This window comes from Neopsephotus bourkii, unplaced genomic scaffold, assembly GCF_033783945.1.
Source record: "Neopsephotus bourkii isolate Nb327-2 ecotype Australia unplaced genomic scaffold, CSIRO-AGI_Nbou_v1 NB_1600, whole genome shotgun sequence".
In the NCBI taxonomy this organism is placed as follows: domain Eukaryota; kingdom Metazoa; phylum Chordata; class Aves; order Psittaciformes; family Psittacidae; genus Neopsephotus; species Neopsephotus bourkii.
In genome coordinates, this window is record NW_026902076.1 from 5,654,840 (window position 1) to 5,668,310 (window position 13,471).

The window sequence follows — 13,471 nt, forward strand, 5'->3', positions numbered from 1 at the left end:
TCATTTTAAATGAAATCAGATATTTCCATTTTAGAATACCTTTTAAACTGTTTTCATTTGCTTTTAGTTACCTAAAATGTAGTCATAGAATTATATCGTATTGAAGGAACTTATGGAGGTCATCTAGCCCAACCTTCACAAAAAGCATGACCAGGTTTGATCAGGCTAGAGCCATGTCTGGTTGTGTTTGGACTACCTTCAAAACTCACTGGGCAGCCCTGTCTACTTCGATATCCACACTTGCTCATAGTGAATCCCATCCCATTGCCAGGGAGACCTTAAACTCTACTGTCTGTGATATCAACCCCTGGGGAACATCACTGATTCCATTTGCACTACTGGTCAGAGCCCTTAAGTCTAGTGGTCAAGATAAGTTTTCCACCCAGTTTACAGTCAAGCTATTCAAACTATACTTCACCAGTTTGCCTCTAAGGATACCATGGGAGATCTTGCTGAAAGTCTTCGTAAGTTCAAAACTCTGCTGCACTGCCCGCATCACAGATCCAGTCACCTCAACCTAGAAAGCTGTGAGTTGTCAGGCCTGGTTCATCCTGGCTAGATGCATGCTGACAGTTTTCTATCGCCTTTTTGTTCTTCAAGCATCTGTAGGTGGCTCCCAGGGGGATTTGGGCATAATCTTTCCAGGGACTGAAGTCCAATTTAGCAGCCTTTTGTATCATCCCTCTTGCCCTTCCAGAAGATGGGTGGGATGTTTGCCTTTTCCAGTCATCAGGATCCTTGACCAGTCATCATGACTTTCCAAAAATCATAGAGCTTGGTCTTGCAATGACATCAGCCAGTGTTCCTGGCAGCACTGGTATCATGATTTGTTCCATATATATGTATATGCCACTGCTATACTTCCTTGTTGTCAAGTTACTCTATTAGACTTTCAAAAGCTGCTTTCAGATTCAGTGTAATGCCATATCTCTTGGAAGGATCCATCATCTAATACACCTTGCCATGTTTTTAAGTTTTAGGGGGAAGCTTGATGTAAACATAGTCCTTTTGTAAAAATTGTGAGAGCAGTAGGTTGTTGGTTTGTGAATTTGTGGTGTTACTTTTAGATCACAGGGCTTGTTTCATATGGTTGGATGATGTGGGAAAGTCAAGGACCTTTCCTTACCTTTCCTATGGTTGGTGATTATAAAGATAACAAAGATAATGTAGAGCTAATTAGATAATTCTCCTTTTTTATGACTGGCTGACCTGTTTCAAGCGCTATCACTTATCAGTAGAACACTTCACACAAAGTGTACTTTCAGGTTCAGAGGTTGATCCTAAGTATGGGGAAAAATAGGGTAGTTACTGTATTCTTTTTAGCCTGAAAAGCACATTATCACCCTTGAACTTCACCTTTTAAAATTGTGTTTTTCTTGTGTACCCTGGTTGGTGGTAGATCATCACCTAACATAATGGTACACATTCATAGAGCAGTCTTTCTCATTGGTGGGGGCACTAAATTCGTTAGTGTCTTCTCTGTCTGGTTGCCTGTTTTCATGAATCTTGTAGGCAGTTAAGATCTGTGCAGTTTGGTTCATGTTGAATGATGAAATTCATCAAAGTACTTACTAATTACTCATGTCTCATACCCTTAGAAAGCCAAGCTAAGAACTTAAGCATACTGCTTACTTGGTTACTATACTAGCATGTTACTCCTTTCTTTTATTAACTTGTCTATCAGAATATTTTTTTAATTTTCAGATTTTTTAAAGGATAAGTCTTTCTCGGAAAACAAGATAGGGGTTTTATTTCATGAGGAGTCCTTGATTCTTCTTACCTCCAAGCATATTTGTTTTTGCCCATTGCAAGACTATACAGAGACTGTAGTAACTTGTTTTGCTGGTACTGTTGTGCCGTTAGCACTGAATGTTCAAAAGGTAACGATTAGGTCACATAAAATTCATAAAGTAAAAGTGGAGCTGATGAAATGTCATTGTTTTTCAAATTCAGAATGTTTTAAGACTTTGTCAGGATAGGAACTTGGTTCCCAGAGTTAAAGTAATCAATTGAACATTAATACATGAATGAGCACAGTGTCATATAAGTCTTATTTTCAGAACACCACATGAAATTCAAACGATGTGACATAACAGTAACAGCACAATGTATTACAATTGCCTGATAGAGGACAACTACCTGAGAACTATTTTTAAACATTTTTGCAGTTACAGATACTTGAAAAAAGCATGGTTGATCCAGATAAGTCACAGCTTCTTTGCAAGAGCAGTTCTGAGAGCAGCCAGTTTGACTTGCGACATTTTGATACGGGCTGTTGTTGCTTTAGCTTCTGAAGTAGCAGATAATAATTCTGAGCTGGCTCTTTCAGTGAAAATTTTCAAGGGTGATGCAACTGGAGTTTGTGAAATTCTGTGGCATCTGTGATGAGTGATATCTGCAGTTAGTGATTCAACAACACACACATGAAGTAAGAGAAGAACAGGAAATGGGAGTTACTCTTTGGTGCTAAAAATATTATGATTGGAATGCAAAAAATTACCTCTTATGGCTATACTAATAAATGTATCAGAAAACAGACCTGCCCTAAATAATGCTTTTGGTCTTATCTTTCAAAGGTCAAGAATTTTACTAATTGTAACTCCTGCTGTTTTCACTGCACTCTTAGTGTAGTCATACTAAGTTTGTTAAGATAGGGCTAGTGTCTTTCTAATGGAGAGGTATTTTTGCTCATGGGGACTTTATATGACATTGAGATATTTGTCTAACCCAGATGATAACCGATTCCTTAAGTTTGTGAAGTTGTCATGGTCAAAACATTATTGCTGTGTGCTGTGGAGCGCAGCATTACACGCTAAGAGACCAAATTTTTCAACTGGATGCTTTGAAGGACTGTTCTTGGTAGTATAGCATGGACAGGGCTTGTGGCTGAGAGCAGGGTCAGAAGCAGGAGGTTTCATCTGGGGTAGGTGGGAAGTGCTGTGGCCATGCTGGAGCCTAGGTCCAGCTCAGGACCAGTGTGCCTCACGGGGCTCACGTACTGGTCAGGATCTCCCCACATTCTTCTGTCTCATTTGGGGAATGCATTTTTACCCATCCAGAATAATGCTACCTAGCTTATTTTTAATGTTTTGATTGCCATATGCTGATCTTTGCTTTTTCTCCCATGAGGTTTCCCCGGATTTTGTTTCATCAAAGATAAACTACATTTCTTTGCTTTAAAGGCATCTTGTGGCCTGTCTCCTCTCTGCTTGTCAGCTTACTCAGTTTTGAGAAGTTAAGCCTGCAGTAGTTTTGTGCACCTGCCCAAGTTGAAAGCAGATACTTACGATGCAAATCCAAGTCTTAGCTGAATGTTTTACCTTCATTAGTTTTATAAATAGTGAAAGATTGTTTTCTGCTGAGCATAGAAGACTGCCTGCATTTTCTGTATCTTTTATGCTTAGCTATAGCAATTCATTTCATGTTCTGTATGCTTTGCATTGTTACCTGGAAATGAAAGCTGAGCAACAAGTTAACAGAAGCCCTTGCATTGTAAGAAGTTAACATTAAGAATTCTTCAGTTAGGCTTTTTTTTACTCTGGTAGGAGGCAGATTTTGCTTGTGCTTCTGATGGAAGGATAGGAGTGGGCTCAAAAACGTCCTCTAAGTTGGCAAGATTTGAAAAGGATAAGTTCTTAAGTAATGTGCTCTGAATTTTTCCAGTCACAGTTGAAGTAAGAAAATAACAGAAAAGTCCACATTGACATAAATTAAAAGTCACAATATGTAAGTGAAGAGCTGCAGGTTTCAAGGTTTGTGGACCTCACTGAACAGCATCTTGGGGCTTTTGTACAATGCTTGCAAATAATTAGATGTGAGGACTGATGTGTCTCAAACCAGGATCTAGAAAACACAGCATATGGAGTGGGGACTCATGTGAATTAGAAAGTAGGAAGCAGAAAAGACAAGAGTGTATTTTAAGTTACCACCCATTCAGGAGCAAATGTATCACTCAGCATTCTGGAGGGGTTGTGATATGCAGCCTAGAGTTCCTTCTCTGAGATAGAAGCTCGAAACCTTTTAAAAACGTATCTTATAAATAATTTACTGTCTGCTTTTTGTTTTCTTTTTTTTTTTTTTGCTTTCTTTTCCTTTTTAAGCAATGCAAGCAGAGGTGGTGACTTCTATCTGTGTCTGGGATCAGGTTAGTGAATATATGCTTCCGGGGCGTGACAGAGCTGGGTTCTATTCCCATCTTTTCCTGAGGAAGTTAATGTACACATCTCCTGGAAGAAGGGCCAGGGATCTAAATAGTGGACTTCCTGAAATGGGATTCTTATTCCCTCCTTCAGAGTTTCTTTTTCTTTGCTTCTTTCTCTTCAAAGAAGCAAAGCTGGAGGGGCATGGACAGAGAGGGACCTGTGGCTCTGTGGCTTAATGGTAGATAATTTAATGTAGGAGGTTGAAGTCCTGAGTTAGTGTTACTATTCCAGACACTGGGCATGAGTTTCCTGAAATGACGGTGTAATAAAATGCGGGAAAGCCTCCTCCTGGGAGGAAGGAAAGATCAGTTTCAGTCTCCAGAGACAGAGGGGAGAGTTGAACTGGGTCTTGGTATTTTGAATGGGTGCTTTCACAGCTGAGCAGCTGTGTAAGAAACAGAGTAAACCCATCAATACTGACCACACAATTATGTTTTTTACAGAAACAGAGATTCTTGTATTTCGTGTGGCATCCATTTTGCATGGTCACTATAGTCAGAAAGCCTGTTTAGTTGGGTAAGGTTGGCAGAAGGATATTTGTCAGAAAAAAACATTTTTTGGTGTTCTGTTTTTATTACTGTTTAAAAGCAAATTTCTCTGTAACAGCAAGCAAGGAAGGGACTTTGTACTGCAGGGTTAAGCAGTAAATATTTAACACTTTTTTCCATTGGATTTGCTGTTGGTTTTTTGTGGTGTTTTTTTTTTTTTTTCCCCTAAAACTGTGAAAATAAGGCATGCAGTGCTCTTACCCGTGGAAACAGAGGGGAGCAGGAAGAGCTAGCGTTGTGCTAGCTGCCTGGGTTTGACTTCGTTTTGTTACTGATGTCATTCATTTGCTATAAGTGGGTGGACTTTGTGAGGCTGGCCGCAGTACATTGTGAAAAGGCCAGGTCACTGTGTGTAACCCCACTGCATAAAGGAGGTAAATTGTTGGCTTGCCAAAATGTGTGGTGGGTTTCTTTTATTTTTTAATCAGTAAACTTTTCTACTGGTGTGTCTGAAACAAACAGAAATCCTGGACTGTGCTGGTTTGTAATCCCTTACTGATGCTTATTCTATGATTTTTCAAGAGAGTAATCCAAAAAAAGCACAGAGTAACTACATGGGTTATTACACTGTCACTGTTTGCTTTGCAAACACTAATAATACTCTGTTGTCCACATCTACAGGTGTTGCAGAGAGTAAATTGGTCAAGGAGTACTGCAGTCTCTGTCCTTCCTAACTGGTTCTTACAGTTCTTACATCCATAATGTATCTTCTTTCTGTCTCTGAGAAAAACAAAAGAGTAGTAGTGTGTCCACACAAGGTGCTTCTACGGTATTTGTTTTCTTCCAGTTAAAACTGGTGAGACAGATCCTGATGCACCAGACCTTCATTCCTGCTAAAACTATGTGGCTGTGGTTTTCCTGAGAAGTATTTAGGGGGAAAAAATGGATTCAAGTATAAATATTAACAAAGGTTGTGGTAAGGCTGTTCTTCATAAGATGGCAATATGCCTATGATGGAAAAGAAGCTTTTATTTTCTCTGATGTTGTCTAATGATTTCAGCATAGTTGTAAGGTCCCCCCCTGCTTCTTGAAGTCTTCTCATTTCTTTTCTCAACTTTTACCAACTATAATGAACCCTGAAAGAGGGAACAGAAGTGGCAGCTTGGCAGGTCAGTTTGTGAAAACAATCAGTGCTTGAAGCATTGAAACTAGTCATATGGTTTGTTTACAAGAACTTGGTGTTCTGCTATTTAAATGTGACATCCAAGTTTTCCTGTTTTCACCCTAAATGGCAACAGGGCTTAATGTCATCTGCAGTGTTCACATGTATATTTGATCCTGGTTTATTACAAAGTGGATTTTGTGCTGTGGCAGCCAGGGTTTCTTATGACTGATAACTGAGTTCACCAAGCACCCCTCCTCGAACTTTTCTCAGAAAGAAGTAATTTTCTGTGAGGGATTTTGGTTATGATGGCCATTTTTTCATCTGTATCATCTGTTTGTGATACTGATTATAGTCTCTTCCTGGTTTTTTTTCTCCCATAAGTGTTTTTATATGGCATTGGGTTCCTCTGTAGTACTGTATCATAAGGTTCCTTGGAAACTTACAACTTTCACCTTGATTAATGATTAAAAGTTATCAGAGTCATTAAAAAAAAGTAAGTTTGGCCTAAAGTGAGAATACTTTGCTGAGATGCCCTGTGGTAAATAAATGGTGCACTCCGGTGTCCTAAGGCTGCAAGGTGTTCTTACAGATGGCAACTAGAACAACTTTATTTGGAGTTTGTGGAAATAATGCTGCTTTAAACTTTGGTATATGCATAATGGCCAAGCCTCTAGAGCACACTGTAGAAACGTAGAAGACAAAATACTTGCTGAGGGCAAGCACCATTCTTTGGGAAGGACTGTTTCCACAGACCTTTGAAAAATGTGTGTTGACATTGAATTTACTAGGCTGTTTCCTCCTTCCCTAAAAGAAACGAATGAGGGAAGTTACATTGCAGTGATACTTTTCTTTTTCCTTTTTCTTTTTTTTACCTCTCGGCACAACATCAGAATCTGTCACAAGAGATGCATCGTGTGCATCTGGTGCACCATCTGTAACCTGGTGCCCTATCTGTGCAAAGGATAGGATGGGGTCTTAGTGCTGGTGCACTTAAAATCCTGTAAAAATACTGTTTATGATTCCTGGGTGTTTCTGTATTATTTGCGAGGGTTAATATATGAGGTTTTTGGTGTCCTTCAGGTCTGGTATTTTAAAATATGACAGGATCTGCCTATAGACATAATAGTGAGATGACAGAGCTGAACTGTGATTTAATCTCATCACATTGGTGTAGTATAGTCTCAGTACAGATCTGTTTGGGCAGTTCGTTCTTGGTTTTGGGCCTAAGGTTGGTGCATCTACATGCCTCAGCACCCTCACAGTGAAGAATTTCTATCTTACAGCTAGTCTAAATCTCCCCTCTTTCAGCTTAAAGCCATTCCCCTTTTTCCTATCCCTCCATGCCCTTGTGAAAAGTCCCTTTCCAGATTTGTTGATGGCCCTTTTATAGAGACTGGAAGCTGCTCTAAGGACTCCCCAGAGCCTTCTCGTCTCCAGGCTGAACAAGCTCAACTTTCTCAGCCTGTCTGCATAGCAGAGGTGCTCCAGACCTCTGAGCATCTTTGTGGTCTCCTCTGGCCTTGCTGCAACAGCTCTACATCCTTCTTATGTCAGGGCCCTCAGAGCATGATGTAGTACTGCCGGGGGGGGTCTCACCAAGAGTGGAGTATTGGGGCAGAATCACCTCCCTTGACCTACTGGCCATGCTTCTTTGGATGCAGCGCAGGGATCATTTGTCTTAGAGATCAGGGAAAGATAGATGCCTGTACGCGTAGGTAGCTGTTGGTAAGAGTGGAAGTGGGTATGGCCACAGGCCATGAAGTGTTTGGACAATGCTCTTAGATACACGGTTTAAGTTTTAGGTTGCCCTGTGTGGAGCCTGTGTACCTCCTGATTCTTGTGGGTCCCTTCTAACTTGGGCTATTCTGTGGTTCTGTGATTCTATTATAATTACTTATTTAAAAAAGAATAAAAATCTGAAAATAGAAAATAAAATACATTGGAGAAAAGGGCAAATGTGTAGCCTTTATCCAGTAAGACTGTAATTCCACAGGCAGTTGCATGCAAGTATGTATCTCTTGTCAAAGCAAAGCTCTATTGAGCTTTGTTCTGTTGATTCTGGGGATATTCTTTAGCATCCTCCTTTTGTGTCATGGTTTCAGGCTCTCCCTCCTTGGCAGAACAGCTTTTACAGAGAAACATGCTGTAGAAATGTTTAACAACATTGGAAGTGTTTTTCAGGAAGCCTATATATAGGTTTCAAATGTCTCTTAGTAGGTTGCTGGTAAGGCCTAGGAAGGGATGCTGGAAGCAGACTAAAAATACTCCCATTTCTTTTAGAATTCATGGCCTGGAATAGATCCACACTTCCTTTTTTTCATCTTTCTGCAGCTGATACCTAATGTCACCCTGAGAGACCATTTGGACTTGCCAATCATTCAATTTACTTTTTTTCTTTTTTTAACATATATGTATGCATACACAAATGTGCATGTGTATAAGGTATATAAAAGTCGGGAATGTCAAGTGTCTCAATAGCACTGCTCTGTAATGTGTCAGATTTAAAAGAAGTAAATCAAAACTGAATTGTTCATTCCTCACTGGACAGTTACATAAACAACACTGAGCAAGATAACTTCAGATAAAATACTGTTCATTCATTTGGGGGGGACCTGGTGCATGTATGGTCATGAGATATACAAATAACCCTGGGAAAATGAATAATTTGTGTCCTATTACAATAACATGATCTAAATATTATTTCCAGGATATATTAATAATAGTATAAATAATATAAAAAATAAAATACCATAATGATGATAATGATAAAGAGGGAATTGTTATCAACGGATCCCAGACATTTTATTTTTATTGCAGAAATGTGCAGTAGATAGAAAAAATGCTCTCCTGTCCGCACTTGAAACCAGAGGGCTTTCCAGCTGCTTGATTTTGGTGATGAGGTGTGCAGGAGTTTGCTTGCAGGGAGGGGAGTGGGGGGGTGTGTGATATTTCTGTACTTAATATTAAATCCCTGGTTTTATTGGGAGGTGAAGAGTTTTTTTGGGGGAGAAGGTTTGGTATCTGAAGAGGGAGTGACGGAGGGATCCAAGTTGTGATTTTTATCTCTTTTTAATTAAAATTTAATTTTTATGTCTTCATCCTGATCAGTAGTTTTGCCACATACAGCACAGGATAATGATGTATAAATTTCAGTATTTAACAAAATTATCTGAAGCAAAAGCTGGCGGTGTTATCTTCGCTCTTTTTGTAAAGGGCTGTATATGCTTGCCTCTCAGATGAATACTAGTTAATGTTTTGCTACTCTGCAGGATTAAAAGCATTACTACAGGTACTCTTGAAAGGATGCATACTAGGAAACCAAAATAAGTCTTAGTGCTTTTATATTTATTATGAAAGTAAGTTATTTTGAGACCCCTTTAAATGCTGCTTCTGAGTCTTCATGCAATACCTTAAGAGAAGGAATAACTTCACTGTGCTGGTTATAGAAAACTGGCTGACTACAGATTTTTATTAGGTCAAGTAATTTTCCTTTGGAATACATCTTGTAAGAGTGTTTTCCTTGTAAATAGTGCATGGAGTAGCAGAATGGATGAATTTGAATAATAGTTGTTCTTCCACTCTTCTCTGTAGAAGCATTCTGTTACGGAGATGTGCCTTGGACTTTTCTTATGATATGCATAAATATTTACCAGGGAGAGCTCATACCAGGGTCTGCTAGGACCCTGAGAGCCTCCTCCTGCTAGGAGAGGGCTGTTCTCCACGCCATATGTTCTGACATGTTGTCAACTGTTTGTGTACATTATGCAGCAGTTGCTAAACAGTTGGTACTGTTTTCCTTTAAGAATGTGCCACTAGCTTCAGGACTGCACTGCATACCCTATAAAAAATAATTCCTCCACCTCCTCCCGAATGTAGATTCAGCTTGTTCAGCAGCAGCCTCAAGCCTGGCATTGTTCACTATCAGAAGTGTGAGCTAAAGGGGACAGACATTCCCCCTGCTCAGCGGGAGCACGGAGCTACGTTTTGCCCTTGTTGCATTATTAATGGCACAATGTTTTTATGTTGCAGATGGCTAAGAGCTAGCAAGGCATATTCAGGATCATGATGGCTCAGTTTCCCACAGCCGTGAATGGTGAGTAGCTGGGCTGGGTTTGTTTAGTTGGGGTGGGAGCATTTGGTTTTGGGTTTTTATTTTTAAATGCTGATTTTAGTACCTGCAGCAGCATTATGGTCAGTTTGCAGCAGATTGCTTCCTGTAGCCGAACCTGTACTGTAATACTGGTAGAAATTCAGTAGAAGCATTACTGCAGTGTTATTTGGAGTACAGATATGCTTGGAGCATCTAGTAATCTTGCAGTATTAAAGGGTTGAGGAATGCGTGACTTGTAGTGTGAGCCCTGTCTGACAGCAAGTGGGGAATATGCTAAGTAATAGTTGATTAAACTTGCATACCTTTCCTTTTACGTAATTCAGCACAAAATGTGTTTCATTATAATATACTGTGCTAGTTATTTCAAACCAAAATATTTGAATGTCTTGCTACATTGACAAAAATAATTAGTCTTTGTCAAAATAAAAAAAGTTATGAATTTTCCTCTTGATTCTGTGCCCCATGTGCTATAGAAACTTTTGAATATGTTTCTTGATGATTTCCTGTCAAAGATGTGCGAGAGTAGAAACCTTAAAATTGCCTGTGCATGTATGTATGTGTTTGAGCTCTTTATTTCTAGAGCAGTCTTATTTGTGAAAATACAATTTGCAAATATCTGCTGAGAAATTTGCTGTTGTTGTTGTTTACAGAGCTTGCCAAAACAAAAAGACTTCAGATATTCCACATAGGGAATATTTCTCCTGATAAAAATAGGGAAATAGATATAAGAAGACCTATTTCTTACCCAATGTATCTGTAAAGGTTACTGCAAGAGGTCTTTATTTAACTAATTTAGAAAATCGTCACTGCTGAGACAGTTGGGTGAGTAAGACAACATGGTTGTTTTTTGCAGAACAACAGCATCCAGATTTCAGATTAAACCCGGTTTAGAGTTTCGCGTGTGCATAAACCATTTTGTGAAGAAATGATCAGTGTGATCAGCACCTTTGTTTTTATATTGTCAGCTGCAGCTTCTTCCAGACTTGTTTCACAGACTTAACAGTAAGACATAAGTAAAAGGAATCAATATATTGTATATAATAGGGAAAGACTTAAATACCAGGGGTTTTTTCCCCCCATTTTTTGGACATAATGTGAAGTTTTTTGTTTTTTAATTGCCACATGCTCTTTGCTACTTAGTTTAAAACAAACAGACAGAAGCTCTTGAGGGAGGATACAGGTTAATGTTGTTGGCTGTGGTTGATTTATGCATAAACTATTTGGGTTTGGCTTTTTAGTCCTTGGTTCTGTTGGAGGTCTGCAAGTGTATGAGCACTGAGCATGTACATCACTTGATCTCAAAGTCTTAGTTTGGGAACATGATGCTTTCCTTCATTTGAAATCCTTTGGGAGTACTGTCTGCTGCTCCCAAAAGGAATGGTGCCACAAGATGCAGCCTTTCCCCTCACAGCATTTTTACTGTGTTGAAAAACATAGTAGGAGAATGCAAGTTCCAGGGAACAGTTAAATTATTGCTTCTCACAGAATATTTGAATGACTGAGTGTATCTTTGCATTAATATCTCTTACCAGAATTTATTAAATTTTAAACAAGTAGGTGGGAAAAAAGTAGTTTTAATGTGATTTCTGGATAAATCCTGAATAACCTTTGCTGTTGAAATTGTAGTTCTCTAATCTGTGTTCCTCTTCCCTGCTGCTTACTACCACTGTTGCTTGTATTCAAAGTAGTTCACCTACATTTACCACTCATTGCTCAGTGGAAACCTCTAATTATATTGTTAGCCCTTGGTAGTAACTTCAAGCATGAGATGAAGAATGAGGTTATGCATGAAGCAACTAAACCATTCGGCATTGCTGCAGCCTGGGAGCACTGGCTGATTGCCACACCTTTGTATTAGAAGAGTGTTGACCCTTTTGTTTTGTATCCTACTAGGAGGAACTGGTGGTTTTCCTCTGGGGAAAAAAAACCTGTTACTAAGGTACAATATACTTAGCTTTTTGTTCATTATTAGTGTGAGGCATGAGATAGTTTCTGTTTCAGGACTACTTTTGTCATACAGTGTTAGAGAAAAGTGAATAAATAACATGGAGTAGATGGAAGCTCAAGTGTGTGATTATATGACACAGGGTGACTTGAGCATGATACTCATATAGTCTCAAACCCACACAAGTAGAAAATGCTGCAACGCTTTATTTACTAACCTAAGCAGAGAAAGAGAAGTCCATGCAGGACCTCAAGAAGAAAGGGTAACTGAGTTCTGTGCTTGAGTTCTAGTTGAGAGACGCTACTTCACTGGGGGCACCTTGAGCTCAGAAAGCTCAGAGCAGTCTCCCATGACTGTCCAGCCTCAGCATGTGGCTGATGGCTGAATTGTGTTATACTGAGAACTGGCATAGTCTGCTTGTGTGGCTGCATGTAAACTTCAGCTTGTTGAGGTGTTCGGTGCTCAAGGGGCACATGCTCTTGCTAGGCTGCTTATCTTTCTTCTCTAAAGTCATGGAAGGATGCAGTGAAAAGAAAGGTGGTCGCTTTGACTCTCCATTTCTGTCCAGTGTGACCTTTGTGGATGCCTCACCAACAGGGTGGAAATTTAAAGAGGAAAAGTAAGACTTAAAGAGTGCACGTTGTTTTTTTCTGCAACTCAGGACAGACCTGCTAGTTTTTATAGATTTATCTCCTGTGCAAAATATAAACGTTGTGATGACATTTTTATGAATAGGTGAGGCTGAGTAACATGTTTCTTGTTATGTAGAAAGGCTGCCAAATACAAACCACACACACAGCACCAGATGGAGAGCAGACATTTACCTCTGTGGAGTCCAGTTCTATCAAGAAATGGCTCCAGGCATATCCATCTCTCCAGGCCATAAACAAGATAAAGGATTCCCTACTGAGGATTTAGTTTTATCCTGTAATCATCTGAATATTGATCATTATCTCTGAAACTGGTAAAACGAATGCTGTTTCTGGTAGTTTATGCTCATTACATACAGTTCTCCGTCTGGACAAAACTTTCTTAGGAGCTCATCCCAAGTCTTGCAAAAGCTTTTGCAAATGGCATTTAGTTACACTAAGTAACAAATACCTTCAACAATTGTATTTTAAAGAAGGAGTTAATATATTAACCACAAACAGCAGTGAAAAGGATAAAGGCTGTAATAGACTAAAATGGACTTCCACTTAATTTGTCTCTGTGATTGCTGTCTTTATCACAGAGCAGGAAGAAGTAGCCCTCACTGCCACAGGATTGCCTTCTTTACAACTGGAGAGCAGTTGCAAGATGTTCCTGTTCTCATAACTCTCCTTCTTTTGTAGGCTGTAGAGGCTTTGAGGGTTTAATGGCCATACTGATGCTGCATCTTGGTTTGAGGAGATTTAATCTTGACGATCCAGCTGAAACAAGGAAAGCAGTATTTGCTGATCAGTATCTTTCACACTGTTTCCTTTAATACCATTGGAATTTTTGGCTGTGCATTTTTTTGTTTATATTTTTATTTGTCCTTCCTCTTCCCTCCTACCACCTGTTTCCTTTTGATACATTTTT

The 13,471-nt window shown here is 39.4% G+C and overlaps 1 protein-coding gene across 3 annotated transcripts in view; it reads left to right on the forward strand.

Moving 5' to 3' along the window:
* ITSN2 (intersectin 2) overlaps positions 1 to 13,471 on the forward strand; it is an 82,131-nt gene that overhangs the window by 3,094 nt on the left and 65,566 nt on the right. For all 3 annotated transcript variants that reach the window (XM_061372323.1, XM_061372326.1, XM_061372324.1), the window contains exon 2: positions 9,885 to 9,948. In XM_061372323.1, coding sequence (XP_061228307.1) covers positions 9,918 to 9,948 — 31 coding nt within the window. In that variant the 5' untranslated portion in view covers positions 9,885 to 9,917. The remainder of the gene's footprint in view (positions 1 to 9,884; positions 9,949 to 13,471) is intronic.